At 47.0% G+C, this 23,391-nt stretch overlaps 1 protein-coding gene across 3 annotated transcripts in view; it reads left to right on the top strand.

Moving 5' to 3' along the window:
* GDA (guanine deaminase) overlaps window positions 1-23,391 on the top strand; it is a 124,225-nt gene that overhangs the window by 22,568 nt on the left and 78,266 nt on the right. For all 3 annotated transcript variants that reach the window (XM_063913882.1, XM_063913884.1, XM_063913883.1), the window contains one exon: window positions 8,770-8,941. In XM_063913882.1, the coding sequence (XP_063769952.1) occupies window positions 8,770-8,941 (172 nt within the window). The remainder of the gene's footprint in view (window positions 1-8,769; window positions 8,942-23,391) is intronic.

Genomic DNA, 23,391 nt, shown 5'->3' with positions numbered 1-23,391 from the left:
ACACAGTAAAGCCCCGTTTCTCTGACGTCCTAAGTGGATGCTGGGACTCCGTAAGGACCATGGGGAATAGCGGCTCCGCAGGAGACTGGGCACAACTAAAGAAAGCTTTAGGACTACCTGGTGTGCACTGGCTCCTCCCACTATGACCTCCTCCAGACCTCAGTTAGAATCTTGTGCCCGGCTGAGCTGGATGCACACTAGGGGCTCTCCTGAGCTCCTAGAAAAGAAAGTATATTTTAGTTTTTTTACTTTCAGTGAGATCTGCTGGCAACAGACTCACTGCTACGAGGGACTAAGGGGAGAAGAAGCGAACCTACCTGCTTGCAGCTTGTTTGGGCTTCTTAGGCTACTGGACACCATTAGCTCCAGAGGGATCGAACACAGGACCCGACCTCGATCGTCCGGTCCCGGAGCCGCGCCGCCGTCCCCCTTACAGAGCCAGAAGCATGAAGATGGTCCTGAAAATCGGCGGCAGAAGACTTCGGTCTTCAACAAGGTAGCACACAGCACTGCAGCTGTGCGCCATTGCTCCTCATGCACACCTCACACTCCGGTCACTGATGGGTGCAGGGCGCTGGGGGGGGGGGGGGCGCGCACCCTGAGCAGCAATATTAACACCTTGGCTGGCAAAATAATCACAATATATAGTCCTAGAGGCTATATATGTGAAAAATACCCCTGCCAGGATCCATAAAAAAGCGGGAGAAAGTCAGATGAAAAAGGGGCGGGGCTATCTCCCTCAGCACACTGGCGCCATTTTCTCTTCACAGTGCAGCTGGAAGACAGCTCCCCAGGCTCTCCCCTGTAGTTTTCAGGCTCAAAGGGTTAAAAAGAGAGGGGGGGCACTAAATTTAGGCGCAAAATTGTGTATTATAGCAGCTATAAGGGAAAAATCACTGTGGGTAGTGTGAATCCCTGTATTATATAGCGCTTTGGTGTGTGCTGGCATACTCTCTCTCTGTCTCCCCAAAGGACTTTGTGGGGTCCTGTCCTCAGTCAGAGCATTCCCTGTGTGTGTGCGGTGTGTCGGTACGGCTGTGTCGACACGTTTGATGAGGAAGGTTACGTGGAAGGCGGAGCAGATGCCGATAAATGTGATGTCGCCCCCTGTGGGGCCGACACCAGAGTGGATGGATAGGTGGAAGGTAATAACCAACAGTGTCAACTCCTTACATAAAAGGCTGGATGACGTAACAGCTGTGGGACAGCCGGCTTCTCAGCCCGCGCCTGCCCAGGCGTCTCAAAGGCCATCAGGGGCTCAAAAACAATGCCCGCTACCTCAGATGGCAGACACAGATGTCGACACGGAGTCTGACTCCAGTGTCGACAAGGTTGAGACATATACACAATCCACTAGGAACATCCGTTGCATGATCTCGGCACTGAAAAATGTGTTACACATTTCTGACATTAACCTAAGTACCACAAAAAAGGGGTTTTATGTTTGGGGAGAAAAAGCAGCCAGTGTTTTGTTCCCCCATCAGATGAGTGAATGAAGTGTGTGAAGAAGCGTGGGTTCCCCCGATAAGAAACTGGTAATTTCTAAAAAGTTACTGATGGCGTACCCTTTCCCACCAGAGGATAGGTCACGTTGGGAGATATCCCCTAGGGTGGATAAGGCGCTCACATGTTTGTCAAAAAAGGTGGCACTGCCGTCTTAGGATACGGCCACTTTGAAGGAGCCTGCTGATAAAAAGCAGGAGGCTGTCCTGAAGTCTGTATATACACACTCAGGTACTATACTGAGACCTGCAATTGCCTCAGCATGGATAGTGCTGCTGCAGCGTGGTCTGTTACCCTGTCAGGACAGGGATACTATTTTGCTAACCATAGAGCATATTAAAGACGTAGTCTTATATATGAGGGATGCACAGAGGGATATTTGCCGGCTGGCATCCAGAATTAATGCAATGTCCATTCTGCCAGGAGGGTATTAGGGACCCGGCAGTGGACAGGTGATGCTGACTTTAAAAGGCACATCGGCCTTATAAGGGTGAGGAATTGTTGGGGATGGTCTCTGGGACCTCGTATCCACAGCAACAGCTGGGAAGAAATTTTTTTACCTCAGGTTTCCTCACAGCCTAAGAAAGCACTGTATTATCAGGTACAGTCCTTTCGGCTTCAGAAAAGCAAGCGGGTCAAAGGCGCTTCCTTTCTGCACAGAGACAAGGGAAGAGGGAAAAAGCTGCAACAGACAGCCAGTTCCCAGGATCAAAAATCTTCCCCCGCTTCCTCTGAGTCCACCGCATGACACTGGGGCTCCACAGGTGGAGCCAGGTGCGGTGGGGGCGCGTCTCGGGGACTTCAGCGACCAGTGGGCTCGCTCACAGGTGGATCCCTGGGTTCTGCAAGTAGTATCACAGGGATACAAGCTGGAGTTCGAGGCGACTCCCCCTCGCCGTTACCTCAAATCAGCCTTGTCTGCTGCCCTCGGAGAAAGGGGAGGTAGTACTGGCGGCAATTCACAAGCTGTACTTCCAGCAGGTGATAATCAAGGTACCCCTCCTTCAACAAGGCCGGGGTTACTATTCCACAATGTTTGTGGTACCAAAACCAGACGGTTCGGTGAGACCCATTCTAAAATTGAAATCCTTGAACACTTATATACGAAGGTTCAAGTTCAAAATGGAATCGCTCAGGGCGGTTATTGCAAGCCTGGACGAAGGGGATTACATGGTATCACTGGACATCAGGGATGCTTACCTGCATGTCCCCATTTACCCTCCTCACCAGGAGTACCTCAAAATTGTGGTACAGGACTGTCATTACCAATTCCAGACGTTGCCGTTGGTCTGTCCTCGGCACCGAGGGTATTTACCAAGGTAATGGCCGAAATGATGATACTCCTTCAAAAAAAAAAGGGAGTTATAATTATCCCTACTTGGACGATCTCCTTATAAAGGCGAGGTCCAGGGAGCAGTTGTTGGTCGGAGTAGCACTATCTCGGGAAGTGCTACAACAGCACGGCTGGATTCTGAATATTCCAAAGTCGCAGCTGGTTCCTACGACGCGTCTACTGTTCCTGGGTATGGTTCTGGACACAGAACAGGAAAAAGTGTTTCTCCTGGAGGAGAAGGCCAAGGAGTTGTCATCTCTAGTCAGAGACCTCCTAAAACAAATACAGGTGTCGGTGCATCAGTGCACGCGAGTCCTGGGAAAGATGGTAGCTTCTTACGAAGAAATTCCATTCGGCAGGTTCTGTGCAAGGATCTTCCAGTGGGATCTGTTGGACAAGTGGTCCGGGTCGCATCTTCAGATGCAACGGCTGATAACCCTGTCTCCAAGGGCCAGGGTGTCGCTGTTGTGGTGGCTGCAGAGTGCTCATCTTCTAGAGGGCCGCAGATTCGGCATACAGGACTGGGTCCTGGTGACCACGGATGCCAGCCTTCGAGGCTGGGGGGCAGTCACACAGGGAAGAAACTTCCAAGGACTATGGTCGAGTCAGGAGACTTCCCTACACATAAATATTCTGGAACTAAGGGCCATTTACAATGCCCTAAGTTAGGCTAGACCCCTGCTTCAACACCAGCCGGTGCTGATCCAGTCAGACAACATCACGGCGGTCGCCCATGTATACCAACAGGGCGGCACAAGAAGCAGGATGGCGATGGCAAAAGCCACAAGGATTTTCTGATGGGCAGAAAATCATGTGTTAGCACTGTCAGCAGTGTTCATTTCCGGAGTGGACAACTGGGAAGCAGACTTTCTCAGCTGGCACGACTTCCACCCGGGAGAGTGGGGATTTCATCCAGAAGTCTTCCAAATGATTGTACACCATTGGGAAAGGCCACAGGTGGACATGATGGCGTACTGCCTCAACAAAAAGCTAAAAAGATATTGCGCCAGGTCAAGGGACCCTCAGGCGATAGCTGTGGACGCTCTGGTGACACCGTGGGTGTACCAGTCGGTTTATGTGTTCCCTCCTCTTCCTCTCATACCCAAGGTACTGAGGATAATAAGAAAAAGAGGAGTAAGAACTATACTCATTGTACCGGATTGGCCAAGAACAGCTTGGTACCCGGAACTTCAAGAAATGATCTCAGAGGACCCATGGCCTCTGCCGCTCAGACAGGACCTGCTGCAGCAGGGGCCCTATCTGTTCCAAGACTTACCGCGGCTGCGTTGACGGCATGGAGGTTGAACACCGGATCCTGAAGGAAAAGGTCATTCCGGAGGAAGTCATTCCTACGCTGATTAAAGCTAGGAAAGAAGTGACCGCAAACCATTATCACCGCATTTGGCGAAAATATGTTGCGTGATGTGAGGCCAGGAAGGCCCCAACGGAGGAATTTCAGCGGGGCCGTTTTCTGCACTTCCTACAGCCAGGGGTGACTATGGGCCTAAAATTGGGTTCCATTAAGGTCCAGATTTCGGCTCTATCGATTTTCTTCCAGAGAGTACTGGCTTCACTACCTGAAGTTCAGACTTTTGTTAAGGGAGTGCTGCATATTCAGCCCCCTTTTGTGCCTCCAGTGGCACCTTGGGATCTCAACGTGGTGTTGGATTTCCTAAAGTCACATTGGTTTGAGCCACTTAAAACCGTGGAATTAAAATATCTCACGTGGAAAGTGGTCATGCTGTTGGCCTTGGCTTCGGCCAGGCGTGTGTCAGATTTGGCGGCTTTGTCATGTAAAAGCCCTTATCTGATTTTCCATATGGATAGGGCAGGATTGAGGACTCGTCCCCAGTTTCTCCCTAAGGTGGTATCAGCTTTTCATTTGAACCAACCTATCGTGGTGCCTGCGGCTACTAAAGCCTTGGAGGCTTCCAAGTTGTTGGACGTAGTCAGGGCCCTGAGAATTTATGTTTCCAGGACAGCTAGTGTCAGGAAAACTGATTTGTTGTTTATCCTGTATGCACCCAACAAGCTGGGTGCTCCTGCTTCAAAGCAGACTATTGCTCGCTGGATCTGTAGTACGATTCAGCTTGCACATTCTGCGGTTGGTCTGTCGCATCCTAAATCAGTGAAAGCCCATTCCACGAGGAAGGTGGGCTCTTCTTGGGCGGCTGCCCGAGGGGTCTCGGCTCTACAACTTTGCCGAGCGGCTACTTGGTCGGGGTCAAACACATTTGCTAAATTCTACAAGTTTGACACCCTGGCTGAGGAGGACCTAGAGTTTGCCCATTCGGTGCTGCAGAGTCATCCGCACTCTCCCGCCCGTTTGGGAGCTTTGGTATAATCCCCATGGTCCTTACGGAGTCCCAGCATCCACTTAGGACGTCAGAGAAAATAAGATTTTACTCACCGGTAAATCTATTTCTCGTAGTCCGTAGTGGATGCTGGGCGCCCATCCCAAGTGCGGATTGTCTGCAATACTTGTATATAGTTATTGTTTAACTAAAGGGTTATTGTTGAGCCATCTGTTGAGAGGCTCAGTTATATTTCATACTGTTAACTGGGTATAGTATCACGAGTTATACGGTGTGATTGGTGTGGCTGGTATGAGTCTTACCCGGGATTCAAAATCCTTCCTTATTGTGCCAGCTCTTCCGGGCACAGTATCCTAACTGAGGTCTGGAGGAGGGTCATAGTGGGAGGAGCCAGTGCACACCAGGTAGTCCTAAAGCTTTCTTTAGTTGTGCCCAGTCTCCTGCGGAGCCGCTATTCCCCATGGTCCTTACGGAGTCCCAGCATCCACTACGGACTACGAGAAATAGATTTACCGGTGAGTAAAATCTTATTTTTTCGCCACTGAAACCTGCAAAAACTAACTTTTTCAGAACCACCAAATGACGACTGAAGAACTAGGGAAGAAATATATGTAAAAGTAAAAAATATTTGTATATGACAATGTGGCAAATTTACCTTTGGAAACATGTAATGTACTGTTTTAACAAAAAACAACAACAATAGACATGGTAAAAAAATTTGGGGATTTTGACTGGCAAAAATCAGTTTGTGACACGGAAATGTGAAATTCGATAGTGGAAAAACGGTGGATGGGAGTTATGCTTTTAGAGGTGGGCAACGTTACATTTTGTGACTTATTTACTAGGAGTGACATAGGGGCCTATTTATTAACATTATTTTAGTATCACCTGAATGTTTTAAAGGGAACTTGGAGCAGTTTTCATGAAAAACTACTCCATACCCTTTATTGTCCTGTTTTAGTAACCCACATCGCATTCCCCATACTTATAATGGGAAATGCGATGTGGCCGAATTTACAAAAAAAAAAGTAAATAAACACCGCAGTGAGCCCTGTGATCATTTCGCCAGCTCAGGCTGGCGAAATCACAGGGCAGCACTGCGATAAGGAGCTATGTGCCCAAAAAGCTGTGCGGGGACCAGGCTCCAGTGATTAGCTGTATGTGTCCGATGGACACATAAGCTGATCACTGTGTAAAAAAAAAAAAAAGGTAAAAAATAAATAAATCATACTTACCAGTCCGGTGATTGGTGCTCTGCTGTGGGCTGCTGGGTCATCCATATGCTGCGCTGTGACCCCCGGTGCAGTAAAGTGATGCTGCAAAATGGCAGATCACTTTACCGCATCAGGGGTCACAGCACAGAAGAAGGACCCAATGCCCGGAACCCTCCTGAAAGCAGCGGACACCGGCTCCTGCGACTGGTAAATACAAACCCGGGCAGGGGGGGGGCTCTTCTGCAGCACGGGGGTATTGGCGACGGGGGAGGGGGACACACCTGGCTGCAGCAGTAGCGACGGACAGTGGTGCATGCGCAGCAGGACATCAGGGTATTTTTTTCTAAATATACCCCGATGATGCTGCAGAGAGGCATCACAGGGACAGAGCTTGCTCGCAAGCTCTGTCCCTGCATGCGATAATTGATACATCCCTGCGATGTACTCAATTATCGCAGTGCGAGTTTGGTCTAGTTTATTACCTGTCATCAGGGTCCTTCATATGCTGCACTGTGACCAGAGCCGGATTAAGGGAGGTGCCCAGGCGGTCAGTACCCTGGGTCACCTGTCTTAAGGCGTCCCCCAGCCGGAACTCTGCACCGCTCTTTCGCCTTTCTTCAGGTTGCCGGGGCAGGAGGTATCCGCGCTGCCGGGGGAGGAGTGCAGTTGTGCATGCGGCTTCCTCCCCCCTCCTCTCGGGCAGCATGGTCTGGGACTGAGTCAAGCAATCTCCAGCCTTCGCTGCTGCCAGGAGAGATGCTTGTGGTGGCAGATGCTTGGGATTGCTTGACTCAGCCCCCTACCGTGCTGCCCGAGAGGAGGTGGGAGGAAGCCGCATGCACAGCCGCACAGCAGGAGGGTGCTGGTGGTTGGCTGGGGGCCCTCCAGTCTTGGGTGCCCCAGGCATCCCAAGAGCTTAATCCGGCCCTCACTGTGACCCCCAGTGCAGTAAAGTGTTACTGCAAAATGGCAGCTCACTTTACCGCATCAGGGGTCACAGCACAGAAGAAGGACCCGGCACCTGGCAGCCTCCTGAAAGCAGCGGACACCAGCTCCTGCGACTGGTAAGTATAAACTGGGGGGGCTCTTCTGCGGCACGGGGCTATTAGCGATGGGGGGGGGGACCCGGCTGCGGCAGTAGTGACGGATGGTGGCGCATGCGCAGCAGGACATCAGGGTATTATTTTCTAAATATACCCGGAAGATGCTGCGGAGAGGCATCACAGGGTCAGAGCTTGCTCGCAAGCTCTGTCCCTGCATGCGATAATTGATACATCCCTGTGATATACTCATTTATCGCAGTGCGAGTTTGGTCTAGTTTATTACCTGTCATCCGCATCATCAGATGTGGATGGTGATAAACAGGCCCCCTAGACAGATCATGGACATGGCCTAAAATGTCACATTGTGGTAGTATGGGTCTTTACAGTAACACAAAAAATGCAACTAATCTAGACAAAAGAAACCTATAACAAACAGCAAATAAAACACAGAAAAGCTACATAAAAACAAGTGATCCCTAACTAGACGGCACAAAGTACACTAAATAATAGCTTTATTATATTTGGTTGCCTTATTTACGTTTGCATGTATTGTACAAATGCAGTATATGGAATGCCCTCCCACGCACAATAAGACACCTCTAGTCTTCAAACCTTTAAATGTTCTCTGAAAACTCACCTCTTCAGACAAGCCTATCAAATTCCAGACCCACCCACATACAGTAACCTTCAATTCTTCCCTATCTAAATACATCATCTCTGTACAGTATACATAACCTCACGGATTTTGTCTTTCTTTACTCTCACACCCACCTGACCCTTGGCCAACATTGCTGGGTGATCTTTCATACAACCCATTAAGAACCTTTGCAATCTGGCAGGACCATTATGCAATAGGTAGCATCTATCCTTGTGTATCAATGCCTATTTTCCTATAGATTTTAAGCTTGCAAGCAGGACCTTCCTACCTCTATGTCTGTGTGTCTGTTTTTACCCAGTTTTGTTCTATTACTGTTGTTCTAATTGTAAAGTGCAACGAAATATGCTGCGCTATATAAGAAACTGTTAATAAATAAATAAATAAATAAATAAAATAAAGGTTACTGTACATATAAATCAGCAATTGTAAAAGATGTCCAAGCTCATGGTTTCAATTATTTTCATCCAAAATAACACATTTTAATACTATTGGGTAAAGCTTTGACGGGTCCTGGTCAAATTATACATTAAAAAAGCAGAAGTTAGATTTTTACAGAACAATTGTATAGTTTATTTATGGAGTAAAAAAACAAGTTGACAGTATTGTCAGAAACTTCTATAACGCATTTATGAAGCCAAAGATTGTGTATTAACAATTGGATGTTCATTTTGCTTTATTAACATAGATTCTCTTATGTTTTTAGTGAATTTATTATGCCAGGAATGGTCGATACCCACATCCATGCACCCCAATACTCATTTATAGGATCAGGAATGGAAAGACCTCTTTTGGAGTGGTTGAAATATACTACATTTCCAATAGAAGATACATACTCAGATTTGGAAGTTGCTAGGACCTTGTACAGCACAGTTGTGGTATGCTTTCTAAATTGCTAATTGTGCAAGATATAATTTAGTATTGTTAACAGTGGCAGCGCTGACCACATAGTGCAGGAGGCAACCGCTTAGCACATATAAACATACATATGGGGGGTCATTCCGAGTTGTTCGCTCGCAAGTGAATTTTAGCAGATTTGCTCATGCTAAGCCGCCGCCTACTGGGAGTGAATCTTAGCATCTTGAAATTGCGAACGATGTATTCGCAATATTGCGATTACACACCTCGTAGCAGTTTCTGAGTAGCTTCAGACTTACTCGGCATCTGCGATCATTTCACTGCTTGTCGTTCCTGGTTTGACGTCACAAACACACCCAGCGTTCGCCCAGACACTCCCCCGTTTCTCCAGCCACTCCTGCGTTTTTTCCGGAAACGGTAGCGTTTTTCCCCACACGCCCATAAAACGGCCTGTTTCCGCCCAGTAACACCCATTTCCTGTCAATCACATTATGATCGCCAGAACGATGAAAATGCCGTGAGTAAAATTCCTAAGTGCATAGCAAATTTACTTGGCGCAGTCGCAGTGCGGACATTGCGCATGCGCATTAAGCGGAAAATCGCTGCGATGCGAAGATTTTTACCGAGCGAACAACTCGGAATGACCCCCATTATCATGTATGTAATATATGTGCTGGCTGGTTCCCCCAAGGATCAGCAGTGTTGTATCTATCAAGCGCCATCAGGCACCAAGGATTTGGCATAAGGCTTCACACTCCCTCTAAGCCCACCAGACTCCTGTTAAACTAGGCAAAAGGAGTCTGGGGGCGGACTTAGAAGGAGTGTGTGAAGCGTTATGCCGAGTCCTGGGTAGGGATGGCCATCGGTGTGCTCACCATTAATGGTTACCATCTATGGTGAAGCTGTGAGTGGCCATCGATGGTGACTTGATGGTGATTTGAAACAACCAAACTTTTGAGCATTCTCAAAATAGGGTATGGTATAGTAGATCTTCATTCATTAGGACTACATTCATTAGGTCAACCGCATATGGTCGACAGGCTTAGTGTGGACAGTTTTTTCATCTGGGACCACCATTTGTAGAAACACATCTCCTCATGGGCTCGCCACGCTTCGGGCAGAGTTGGATTAAGACTATGGGGGGCCCAGGGCACTTCAAACAGTGGGGACCCTAACAAGGAGGAACGCAAAAAAATAAAAAATAAATATATATATATATATATATATATATATACATACACACACACACAACTACGATCCAGCACTCAGGTGATCCAGCCAGGGACCTTACTTGCTCCGGTGCCCTCCACAGAAGTCAAACTCCTCATATAAGCAACAAAACGAGGCAGCACTCGGAGACGGAGTAACCAAATGTAACGTGTATTAAAATCAAAGGTCAATGTCCCCGTCTTTAGGACTGAAGTGCAAGTGCCAAACATGAAATATATAATGAATAACTTACCCCCAAAGGCTCCCCCCACCACACACGCTGTCCGTGGCCATGCCGCCCGTCTCTCCACCGATACACTTCCGCCCTCACTCCAGGGAGCGGAAACAGTACAGCGGGATCCGGTGGCGTGGCCATGGCAATGCTGTAAATACAGTAGAACAAGTGCTTGCTCTTCCATGTATCCTCCGCTGGCTCCACACTTCTTCCCTGCAGCATGCGCACCCAGCCAATGACTGAGTCATTGTCACATCGACCATATGAACCTGTCGACCATTTGTCCATGTTGACATTTTGTCCATGTCGACTGTTTGTGATGGGGTCGACCTAATGACTGTCAACCTATAGTCCGGATCCCCTCAAAATACATATGCTGCAAGCAGTGGCGGAACTAGCGAGCGGTGGGCCCAGGTGCGCCAAAATGCTTTGGGCCCCCCCGCATCACATCCAAGTCCACCCGCTGTGTGCAAGAAACGGTATCAGAGCCCCCCTTTATGTAAAACAGGCAGTGCTCGCTGTAGGCGTGTGCAAAAAATATAGGTGCGTGACCGCAAAATAATACCAATCCATATAACTGTGCACAGTAGTCTCCATTATTCAAATTACGCAGCACAGTAGCACCACTACACCAGGTAGAGCCCCCTTTTTACACATTACGGCAGACAGCGTCCCCCTGTTTACACTTTACGGCAGACAGTGTCCCCTTTTTTACACATTACGGCAGACAGCGTCCCCTTTTTTACACATTACGGCAGACAGCGTCCCCTTTTTTGCACATTACGGCAGACAGTGTCCCCCTTTTTACACATAACGGCAGACAGCGTCCCCCTTTTTACACATTGTGACAGACAGATAGACAGAAAGAAAGAATAGATTATACTTACTGTCTCCGTTGGCTCAGGCTCCTTGATGGCGGATGATGATAGCGGGCAGGGGAGAAGAAGGAGGAGGGAGGTGAAGGAAGGAGCCGCAGCAGCGCAGTGTAATTGGTGGAGGCGCTGCTGCAGTCCCTCTCCTTCACCATAGGCTGCCCTCCGCCGCTGTAAATGCTGGGATGCGCTTCCCAGCATTCACAGCGGCGGAGGGCAGCCTATGGTGAAGGAGAGGGACAGCAGCGCCTCCACCAATTACACTGCGCTGCTGTGGCTCCCTCCTCCACCTCCCTCTTCCTTCTCCCCACCCGTGGCGCAGCGCTTCTCTCCTCAGCGGGCGGCGGACAGCGGCATGTAATGAGTCAGTTTGACTCATTACATGCTGCACTGGCTTTGGGCCCCTGGACAGTGGCGGGCCCCAGTGCAAGGCACTGCTTGCACTGGCGGAAGTTACACCACTGGCTGCAAGAGAGTATTCCATATAGTTACCATTTTCCTTTTGCCTTTATGTATATTCAAGAAAAAAGAAATAAATGAGACTCCTGTACGCGGCGAAGCCGCACCCGTCCGCCCCCATTTTCTGTCACTGAAGGGGCATGCCCAGCGATCTGGGAGCTACTGGCATGCCCCCTCTCCCTCTGTCTCCTGTGAATAGACGCTGCTCTGTGACTACAGGAGCCCCCCCACTGCGGGACACTGTGGCCCATGGGTGGGGCAGCGGGAAAGTCCCCAAAAAACTGGGACTGTCCTGCAAAAATCGGGACTGTTGGGAGGTATGCATAAGGGCTGGTGCAGAGTTAGTACTATGTCATTTGTTGCAACTTATTTTACATGAATTCATACTGTGCATATCCAGCGCTGTGTGCGCAGACATATGTGCCAATACAGTTATGCATGATTCTGCCGCTTCCCTGTGTCTGTATGCAGGAGGGGGGGGGGGGGGGGGGGGTGAGTCATACTTGTGCTAATTGCGGTAATGTATTCAAGCAATTGCGAACACACGTCTGCCAGGAAGAAGACAATACACTTGGATAGCCTTATTAGTTGCAGATGGTATGGGGTGTAAATACTAGATAATGATGATGTCTGAGACCTCCGCTAGCACCAACTACTTGTGATTGCCTGTTTACAAACATTCTGCTAGCGTTGACTGGTAATTCATTTTCACCCAGATATAGACTATGCTTTTACGGAAGTGTGTGAGCAATTTCGATTTATTTGTGTACATCAGACAGGCAGTAGTTTCTGCTATAGATGTGTTGTAGTGTAATTGATGGCTAACAGCGAATGTGGGTGTTTTATATAAAATAATAATTTTACTACATTGCCTCAAGCTATGAATAACCATCAGTGGGTTACCCATCGATTTGTCATCACAGTTCTATTACTTAATGGCAATGGGCCAATTAGAGTTGGGGACAGGGCTTTGCGGGTGACTTCTGGGGCAGAGCTGTGCTCTAAGGGTCTAATTCACACCTGATCGCAGCAGCAAATTTGTTAGTTAATTGGCAAAACCATGTGCACTGCAGGGGGGTGGGGGTGGGGCAGATATAACATGTGCAGAGAGAGTAAGATTCGGGTGGGGTGTGTTCAAACTGATATTTAAATTGCAGTGTAAAAATAAAGCAGCCAGCATTTACCCTGCACAGAAACAAAATAACCCACCCAAATCTAACTCTCTGCAAATGTTACATCTGCCCCCCCCCCCCCCCCCCCCCACTGCAGTGCACATGGTCTTACCCATTAGCTAACAAATGTAATGCTGCAATCGGGTATGAATTATGCTGCATTCAGACTGCAAATGCCGGATCCTACCCAGTAAGACAAATGTGTACTTACCGGGTGGGATCCGGCATTTGCACTCCGCTGCTGGCTTTCCGACCCGGCAATATACCGGGTCGGTTGCCATAACAACGGAGCGCGCAGCAGCAGCAGGGGCGGGGGTGGAGGCGGCGTCGGGAGATGAGCTCATCTCCAGCGCCGCCTCTCCCTATCTTGTGAATGGGAACCGTGACGCATCGACACGGCTCCCATTCACACCGCACCTGACCCGGTAATCAACCCAGGTAAAACCCTTCTTTTTTACCGGGTTGATTTACCGGGTCAGGCGACCCGCTAAATCGGCCAGTGTGCTTTCACATCGCACACTGACCCGGTTCGACACGGCAATATGCCGTGTCGGTACCGGGTTATTTGTGCGATGTGAAAGGGGTATTAGGCTTTAAGTTCTGGTGCTAAGGATGAATAGAGAACCATTGGATCTCTGCCATCAATGGCAAAATCAACTGCCATCGGTAATTAACCAACAATGGTGGTCATTCCGAGTTGATCGCTCGTTATTTTTTTTTCGCAATGGAGCGATTAGTCGCTAATGCGCATGCGCAATGTCCGCAGTGCGACTGCGCCAAGTAAATTTGCTATGCAGTTAGGTAATTTACTCACGGCATTACGAGGTTTTTTCTTCGTTCTGGTGATCGTAATGTGATTGACAGGAAGTGGGTGTTTTTGGGCGGAAACAGGACGTTTTATGGGAGTGTGTGAAAAAACGCTACAGTTTCTGGGAAAAACGTGGGAGTGGCTGGAGAAACGGAGGAGTGTCTGGGCGAACGCTGGGTGTGTTTGTGACGTCAAACCAGTGTCAAAGTCAGAAAAATATCTCTATACACACTGCCATATTTGCACCTCATTCTGGTCCGCGCTGCGCATGCGTGCGCTCTCCCGTGCGTGCGCATACTCACAGTCGCGGGCACCCGCAGGCGCACGGTATGCGTATTTACGGTAGAGTTTATGTGATCGTAGCGTGCGACTCAATCGTTACATATTTTCAGTAATAATGTATTTTGTAGATCATGGTCCCTTTGATAGATTCTGAAAGTTTAGTTAATATAGCATGTTCCTGAACAGAGAGATCCCTCTTTGTATTGTACGAAGGGTCTAACAGGGGTCATACAGTGGTGTTTGGTACCCATCGGAAGAGTATTTAAATAGCAATATTCCGGTGTTGGTTTGGAGCGGATTAATCGCTCATGCGAATAGTTATGGACATAAGAAGTTTATGTCCATTTACTATTATTTGTTCTTATTTAGTCATGCGGCGGGAAACTCAGTATCCCACCCACCTGAACAGTTGGAAGCAGTCACAGCCCACCTGTATGAATCAACCTATGACCTTTTGTTATAATGCGAAGCCGAATTCCTGTGTCCAATGAACAATGAGATTGTAGGGACCATTGAATTGTATTGTGTGTGGGGCATAAATAGGCAGGCCGACCATATCCAGTTCACTCTCTTCAACGGCTGATAATCGGGAGCTGGATATCGAGGTGCATGCGATCGTTTCCCCTTGTGCGTAAGTGTTTCTCCGCAATCATATTGATCTTCTTGTTATTCCGAGCCAATCTCTCTCAATTTCTCTCTCTCTCTCTCTCCTTCTCTTTCTCTCTCATTTTCCCTTAAATTGTATTGTATTGTATTTCCTGTGTAGTTATCTGGTTAGGTAGTCTATGTTATATTGTAGTGTATGACTTGTATTGTGTTTAACTCTTTTGCAAGTATAGCATTCATAATATATATTTTAGGCGTTGGACCCTGAGCACGGTATCTGTGTGTTTCTTATAGTATTAAGTATTCTCAGAGCGTCGGTGACGCTCAAACAGCTTTTAAGGTAATAAGGTTATACTGTGTTGCATTTACACTCTAACATTACACTAAGGTTTTACTGTACAATACACTGTTTATGGTTTAGATACAAAGGTTTAATATAGTGAGCGTCAGCGCCGCTGGTGATCTCCTCGTGGTCCCGAGCGTCCGCTACGCTATAGCGAATCATTACGTTAGTCAACAGCCAATAACGTGCCTGCCTGTGATCTCTTGGCCGTGAGTGAACGTGACGCTTGAGCGTCTCGATCACGGCAAAGCGATTGTTACGCAACTAGCGTACCCTTACGGTACTTCATATGTAGATAGCGTACAGTGTTCTTAGACCTCATAAAGGGTATTATATACGATAAATATTTAGCTTTATCAATTGCGGGCTCGTCCTGTCCTTCACATATCTACACTAGGTAATTTCAGCAGACATTATCCAGCAGCAAAGGGCGGGAGATCATATTCCTCGTAGTGCTGTTTGGATAAGCGTCTGCTTCTCTTAGTGAAGGGTGCTGAAGGAATCCGGGAACCGGAGGTAAGAACAAAACAATAGTGTCTTTTTAAAACTGTTTATTTTTCTGTCTTGCGTACACACGCACGCACACATATATATCTGCATTTCCTTTTCATTTGTGTATTTTCGTATATCACTCTTCTGTTTGCCAGTTTTATAGTTGATAAACGTGCTTAGAGAGAGTTGTCACTATTTCATAGTTTAAGAGTAAAGATAATATAGTTAAAGTATAGACAAACACACAGCTGTGCCTGAGAGACAAGGCGAAGTCAGTGTGGTGCGTGGTAGATGATAAAGGATCATCTACATTGATAAACGTATAAATTGTGTTACGGTGGATCTTTGCTTTGCGTACACGTGTCTCTAACAAAAGACTGAGACTTGCGTACGCAATCCAAGGGCCGACGCACGCAGCGTATATTACGCAACGGAGCGTACGGGTACGCCCACGTAACTCAAATCACAAGTTTTTTTTTTTTTCTCTCCTCTCAACGCGATAAGTAGCGCCACGCGGTAAATAACGCCAGGCGATAAATCGCGCAAATTTTTTTTACATTCCAAATTTAAATTAACAGATCCTTCTCCTAATTTGTAACACATCTGGTCTAAAGAAAAAATTTCTGCGCAGAAATAGAAATAGAAACAAAAGTGTACAGGTGGTGAGTGAGTGTGTTGTATACAATTTTACAGGTTGAACCACAAGAAAAGTCGAGTTCTCGTGAGGTACATGCGTGTAAGTGACGTACATGGTGGCTAGGGAGGCATCCCTGGTTAAAACATACAATTTGAGCATTAGAGTGTAGCAGACCAGGAGGTCATAGCAGACCAACAGGTTCAGGTACAGCAGACAAGGAAGTCCGCTATACAGTCCACAGGCACTACACCAAGAAAGAGTTGGTGCAACACCCATATAGGCCATATAAGCTCTGGCTGAAGGAATTCGCAGCCGCAATTTTCGATTCCACTGGTCGCTCAGTACATAAGATTAGTTGCTTGTGTACTAAACGATTGTACCGCACGTAATTGTGTGCATTAGTAAACCTGACCGGTACTATTTGTGTACGAAGGTCATAAACGCTATTTGTACATTCTAACGTGATTTGTGTAATTTTTTTTATTTTAAGGGAAGTTCGCTGCTCACTCAGGAACTATCCAGCAACCAATAGTTACTGGAAAGAGTAAGTGTTCTTCGGAGCACCCTCACAGGTTCCAGTAAATAGAGGTTCAGGTCGCAGGGGCCCTAGGTCGAGTACGCCAGCACCATATCGGTGTGATCAGGTCGTATTGGTCGGCGTGGGCGAGTGAGTGGGGTACTCGGTAAACCGCCACCGTCAGCCTATTTTGGACATTTGGTTTGCGTAAGGGTTGGTTGAATAAAGCAACACCTTCGAACTATGGGGGCCACTTGTTCAGGTAGGGGGCGATCAACCTCGGTTCGGGTTGATTCAGTGAACCGACCAATTGGGTCGGCAAGGTATGTAATGTGTGAGAAATACGGAAGTCACACAGAAGCTTTATGTGATGAATGGGAGAGAATGACAGTACATGACGGGGAGAAATTCCCAAGAGTAGGTAGCTTCAGCACAGAAGTGTTAACGAATTTAAGGAGAAGGATATGTCTCATTAAATCAGCAAAGAGACGAATCAAGCATTATGATTATTTGCAGTTGTGGCAACAGGAGGGTGACATACAGAGAGGATTGGCTCAGGTGGCGGGATCTGGCTCAATCAGAAAACTGATAGCCACGGCCCCACCGCCACCATACATATCAGGAGAGAAATTGGTTGCGGAGAATGACGCACTAAGGTGTAACACACAAACACTTAGCAACTGTGTAAATGTTAAAGATAATGTTAACCAATTAACCAATACAAGTATTAACCCGTGCAAGTTGTACCCTGTTTTGAACTTTCCTCAGGAGTGTGATCAAGAAGACGAATCGGCAACAATTTCAGCGCTCTCTCTAGCAGCCACCATAGCAGAGACCACAGTAGGCACAGCTCCACCCACGAGATTAGTAACAAAGGCCCCTAGTGGAGGGATAGGTGAGGTCGTATCTACAGGTAAGTACGGCACCATACACTATGCTGAAGCCATTTCACCACAGGCTGTAGAACCCACACAGAGTGATGTTGTTAGAGTTACTCCTGTTAGGGTAATAGCTGTTCCAAATGGGAAAACTGACACATCAGGAGTCACCCCTGTGAGGAACATTGCCATGTATAGCCCATTTTCCAGAATGGAATTAAGGACCATAGTGTCAGAATTCCCTGACCCTAGAAAAGACTTAGTTGCCAGTCAAAAATACATCAGAGACTTAGGTAACACTGTAGAGCCCAACAATAAAGACTGGCAGATATTGCTGAGAGCATGTTTACCCTCCAATGTTGACGCAACTCAATTTTTAGCTGATTGCGGATTAGATCAGGATGTACCTCTTACAGATGTGTACAACAAAGATAATGTAAAAAGAATAAACTTACAGTTAAAAGAGTATTTCCCAGCGGTAGTCAGATGGAACAAGATATTCTCCATTAAACAGAAGGAGTCAGAGACAGCTGCAGAGTATTTTCACAGAGCAGTATCAGAAATGGCAAAATACACAGGCATAGAGGACATTAAAACAAACATAAACCATCGAGAAGTAGCAGTATCGGTACTGATGGATGGTTTAAAAGAATCATTAAAGACTAGGGTACAGACCACACAACCATGTTGGCGAGGTCTGTCTGTGGCTACTTTGAGAGAGGCTGCTATTGATCACGATAGGAACATCACCAGACACAGGGAACAACAAAGTGATAAGTTAATGGCCGTAAGTATACAGGCCCTGACCACAAGGCAGCCTTTGTTTGTATCACCAAACCCTGTGGGTAAGTCAAGTGTGGTTACTTGTTATTCTTGTCATAAACAGGGACACATGGCACGAGATTGTAGAGTAAAGAATGTACGAAACTCATACCAACCCCCTAGACAACGACACGACACACGACATTGGGATCAGGGTCCGCAGAAACTGAGTTATGAGCCACATGCAGGGGAAACAAAAAGATACCCCCCGAACAGAGACTGGCAAGCCTCTGGTAGCTCCCAATTAACTCCATCACAAGTAGTTGCTGCCAGCGGGATTCAGGGAGGTCACCATACCCAATAGGGGTGTGGCCATACCTGTAATCTGCAGCCAGTAAAATTGATTGCAAGTCTTGGAAGTGAACCAGAAATTGCAATCAATGTAGCTGGTAAATCATTAAACTTTCTTGTAGACACAGGGGCGGCCAAATCAGTGATAAATTCGACAGTTGGCATGAGGACCACTGGTAGGACAATTCCAGCCGTGGGAGTAACAGGAGTAGTCCAGCATTACCCTGTTAGCAAACCAGCAGAGATTACAATAGGGCCTTTACATACCAAGCATTCCTTTTTGCTGGCTGCATCGGCACCGACCAATCTCCTGGGAAGAGACTTACTGTGTAAAATGGGGTGCGTCATTTATTGTACTCCTGAAGGTGTATTCTTGGACATACCTGAGAATCACGCTCAGGAAGTACGAGACATGTTAGACTCCCCGTCAAAATTAATGTCACATACCACTATGACAAATAGGACTCCCTCCCAAGTAGAAGAAATGACATCTCAGATACCAGAGTCACTTTGGACTAAAGATGGACAGGACACTGGATTAATGGCAAACGTAGCTCCGGTAGTTGTACAAGTAAAAGATGGTAGGATAGCTCCAAAAATCCCACAGTACCCTCTGAAGCCAGAGGTGGAGTTAGGAGTGTATCCCGTAATAGAGCGCTTGCTACAACAGGGCATTCTGGTAAGAACGTCCAGCACTGCTAATAGTCCCATCTTCCCTGTGAAAAAGAGTGGGGGGAGGGGTTACCGGCTAGTGCAGGATCTAAGGGGGATTAACAAAATAGTTGAGAGTCAGTTCCCCGTAGTGCCAAATCCAGCTGTCATCCTAATGCAAATCCCTCCCACTGCGAAATTTTTCACTGTTATTGACCTCTGCTCCGCTTTCTTTTCGGTACCTCTGCACCCTGACAGTCAATATTTGTTTGCATTTACATACAGAGGAGTCCAATACACATGGACTCGATTACCACAAGGATTCATAGATAGCCCAAGTATATTTTCTCAGGCTTTGCATGATTGTTTACAGTCTTTCCAACCAGTGAGTGGATCAGTATTAATACAGTACGTGGATGATCTACTACTGTGTTCTGATTCATTGGAGGCATCCCTGAAGGATACGAAACAGCTCCTGTTTCATCTTTCAGACACAGGACACAAGGTTTCCAAAGACAAGTTGCAATTATGCCAAACTAAGGTAAAATATTTGGGACACTGTCTAACACAAGGACTGAGACACCTGACCGCTGATAGAATTCAAGCAATTAGAGACATGACTCTGCCACAAACCCAGCAACAGATCAGAACATTTTTAGGAATGTGTGGGTATTGCCGTAACTGGATCCCAGGGTTTTCCATCCTAGCGTTACCCTTGCAGGAAATGGTCTCCTCAAACAAACCTGATCGGATTTCGCATACAGACGAGTCTGAGGCAGCATTTGAGAGACTTAAACAGTGCCTAACGCAGGCACCAGCATTAGGTATGCCGGACTATGGGAAACCCTTTGAACTATACGGAACAGAAAGTGCTGGTTGCGCGGCAGGCGTACTAACCCAAAAGCACGGTGATGCCAGCAGGCCAGTAGCATATTACAGCGCTCAGCTAGACACGGTAGCGCGATCCCTCCCCACATGCTTGCGAAGCGTTGCTGCGATAGCATTGCTAGTAACGAAAAGCGAAGACGTTGTGCTAGGTCACAACCTCACAATTCATACACCACATGCAGTGTCAGCCTTGTTAAATTCTGCCCAAACCAGGCACGTCTCATCAGCGCGGTTTACAAGATGGGAATTGGCACTAATGGCCCCCGTAAACATCACCATAAGGAGATGCAGTGCATTAAATCCTGCAACATATCTCCCAAGTGTGTCTGGACAGACCCAAAGGGTGGAGGATGAGAGTACTGGGGAAAGAGGATTTAATACAAAGGAAGACACCCATGATTGTATGGAATATTTGACTCAAAATTTTACCGCAAGGCCTGACATCAGTGACAACCCACTGAAAGATGCAGAACTTACGTTCTACACGGACGGTAGTTGTCATAGACAGTCAGACTCGGGAGACTTGTGTACTGGATACGCAGTCGTAGATGACCAAGGCACCATAGAAGCGGAACCGCTAGGCCCACCTCACTCAGCCCAGGTTGCTGAACTGGTCGCCCTAACCAGAGCATGTGAATTGGCTAAGGGCAAATCAGCCAATATCTACACCGACTCTAGATACGCATTCGGGGTAGTCCATGATTTCGGAGCCCTATGGCGCCTCAGAAATTTCATGACGGCAGCTGGTACACCGGTAGCGCATGCAGCTCACATAAAAAGGCTTCTAACAGCGATACAGGAACCCGACAGAGTGGCTGTTATCAAATGTAAAGCACATACATATAGCCAAGACCCAGTATCGCTTGGTAACAGCCGAGCAGACGAAGTGGCTAAATTAGCAGCTGGTACCCCCAGACAGACAGACACCACACAATTGATGGTATTTAATACCATCAACACACAGAAGTTGTGTGAAATGCAAAATTTGTGTTCCACACAGGAAAAGGCAGTCTGGAAGGCAAAGGGATATGGCCAGGAGTCCTCAGGACTCTGGACGGATGGACAAGGTAAACCGGTGGCCCCCAGAGCATACCTTCCATGTTTAGCTGAGGCAGCTCACGGGCTGACTCATCTGGGCAGGGAAGGGATGTGCAAGTTGGTAAGAGCATATTGGTGTGCCCCAGGATTCTCATCTCATGCGAGTAAAAGGGCAATGTCATGCCTTACCTGTTTGAGAAAGAATATTGGAAAGGCAATACCTACAGAACCATCCCATATCCCACCTGCCGGCGGCCCTTTCCAGGTAATACAGATTGACTTCATTCAATTACCCCCTTGTCGAAATTTGAAATATGTACTTGTTTGTATAGATGTTTTTTCAAATTGGGTCGAAGCATTTCCGGCGGTCACAAATACCGCTATGTTTACTGCTAAGAAAATTGTGCAGGAATTTGTATGTAGATATGGTATCCCTAGAATTATCGAAAGTGATAGGGGTACCCATTTTACAGGTGATGTCTTTCAAGGAATGTGTAAATTGATGGGAATTGATAGCAAGCTGCACACTCCATACCGGAGTGAAAGAGTGAACAGCACTATTAAAAATAAACTGAGTAAAGTGATGGCAGAGACAGGATTGACATGGCCAGAAGCTTTACCCATTGTACTGTACAGCATCAGAACCACTCCCAGGTCCCCTCTTAATCTGTCTCCCTTTGAAATCTTGTTTGGTCGACAACCGCATGTTATGATTAACCCTCAGGATGATTTGAAGTGTAACAATGAAGTGACTGTAAAATACTTGATTAACATGAGTAAACAGTTAAGGAATCAAAATGATAATCTGAAGTTAGTGATTCCTGATTTACCAGATAGTAATTGTCATGACATTGAACCTGGGGATTATGTAATGATACGGAATTTTCTACGCTCAGGTTGCCTTATTGACAGATGGGAAGGACCATACCAGGTCTTATTGACTAGCACTACAGCATTGAAGGTTGCTGAGAGAGAGACTTGGGTTCATTCGTCCCACTGTAAGAAGGTCGTTGATCCAGAGAAGTCCTGTGATAAGGAACAGACGGTAGAGGTTGTATCACTAGAGTGTCTGTTCCAGGAGGACTAAGGCGGCACCTGAGCATCGAGAACCACAAGATCAAAAGCAGTTGTCGATCCCCTGTTCCCTTTTATTGTTTTTCTCCAACTTCCCATCCCATCTCCCTCAATTATTTTTTTTCCCCTTCTCATTCTTCTTCGTCTCCTCCTATAAGATGGACTTGCCCCAAGAGACTGTGATCCGGATTTTCCTGTTGACCATGATGTTGACCAGAGCAGTCTGTTCCGGCGAGAGTACCATGGAGGTCGAGAGAGGTTCTGGAATGGGTTCTGATGATAAAGATGGAGGCGTAGTTTTCCAAGAACAACTTAACCAACAAGTAAAGGCGAGTATCAGAAAACGATCCGATAGCATTGACCATAGAAGGAATTGTGAAGGATTGTTAGCTGAAGAAAACTGTATCTGTAGGCTCTGTAACAATGTCATTGAGGATGGGTGCATTAAGAAATGCCAATCCAGTTTTAATATCCATATGGACCGGCATCCATTGAGTGACTATCACTCCTTAGTGGGTAATGTGTTAAACAAAACGGATTGTTGGGTATGCTCTCAAGTACCTCAGGGTCATAGCAAATCAGGGCTAGTACCATTTCCTTTAACGATAGAGGAGGTACTTGAGTTAAATGGTGGGAGACCGGTGGACCGGAGGTTTAATATCTCCAGCCCTCCTAGTTTGAAGCTCCACCAATACCATGTGGATAGGTCCCTATTATGTTTCAACATCTCCAATCCCCGAAAGCCGGGAAATTGGGAAGTGTCATGGAGTAACCACACCATGACCTTTTCGCATAGAGCAGATAGAATGCCTACAGATACAGAGCTTGTACGCCACATATCCAGTAGAGGAAAATCTTTCCGGTATAGGTATACCTTAGGAAATAGGATTACTAGAGTTGGAGAGGTATCACCAGGATACTGTGCACATATCATACAACCTGATACGTGTACTAAGCAGATGGAAGAATTAGGGTTAGGAGATTTCACATGGAAGGTGTGTAATATGGTTATGTCCTACTCCGTCCCATATGTTCTCCCCGATGATGCATATTTCATATGCGGGAGAAAGGCGTACAAGTGGCTTGCCCCAAACTCTGAAGGATTGTGTTATATTGGAAAAGTACTGCCCGAAGTAATGACTGTATCACATGACAAAATGAAAGACATACACCGTGGTGCCCAAGCTCCTTATACT

The sequence above is a fragment of the Pseudophryne corroboree genome, chromosome 1 (assembly GCF_028390025.1).
Source record: "Pseudophryne corroboree isolate aPseCor3 chromosome 1, aPseCor3.hap2, whole genome shotgun sequence".
NCBI lineage: Eukaryota > Metazoa > Chordata > Amphibia > Anura > Myobatrachidae > Pseudophryne > Pseudophryne corroboree.
The sequence above is the reverse complement of the archived record's forward strand: the minus strand, read 5'-3'. Positions and strand labels throughout refer to the sequence as shown.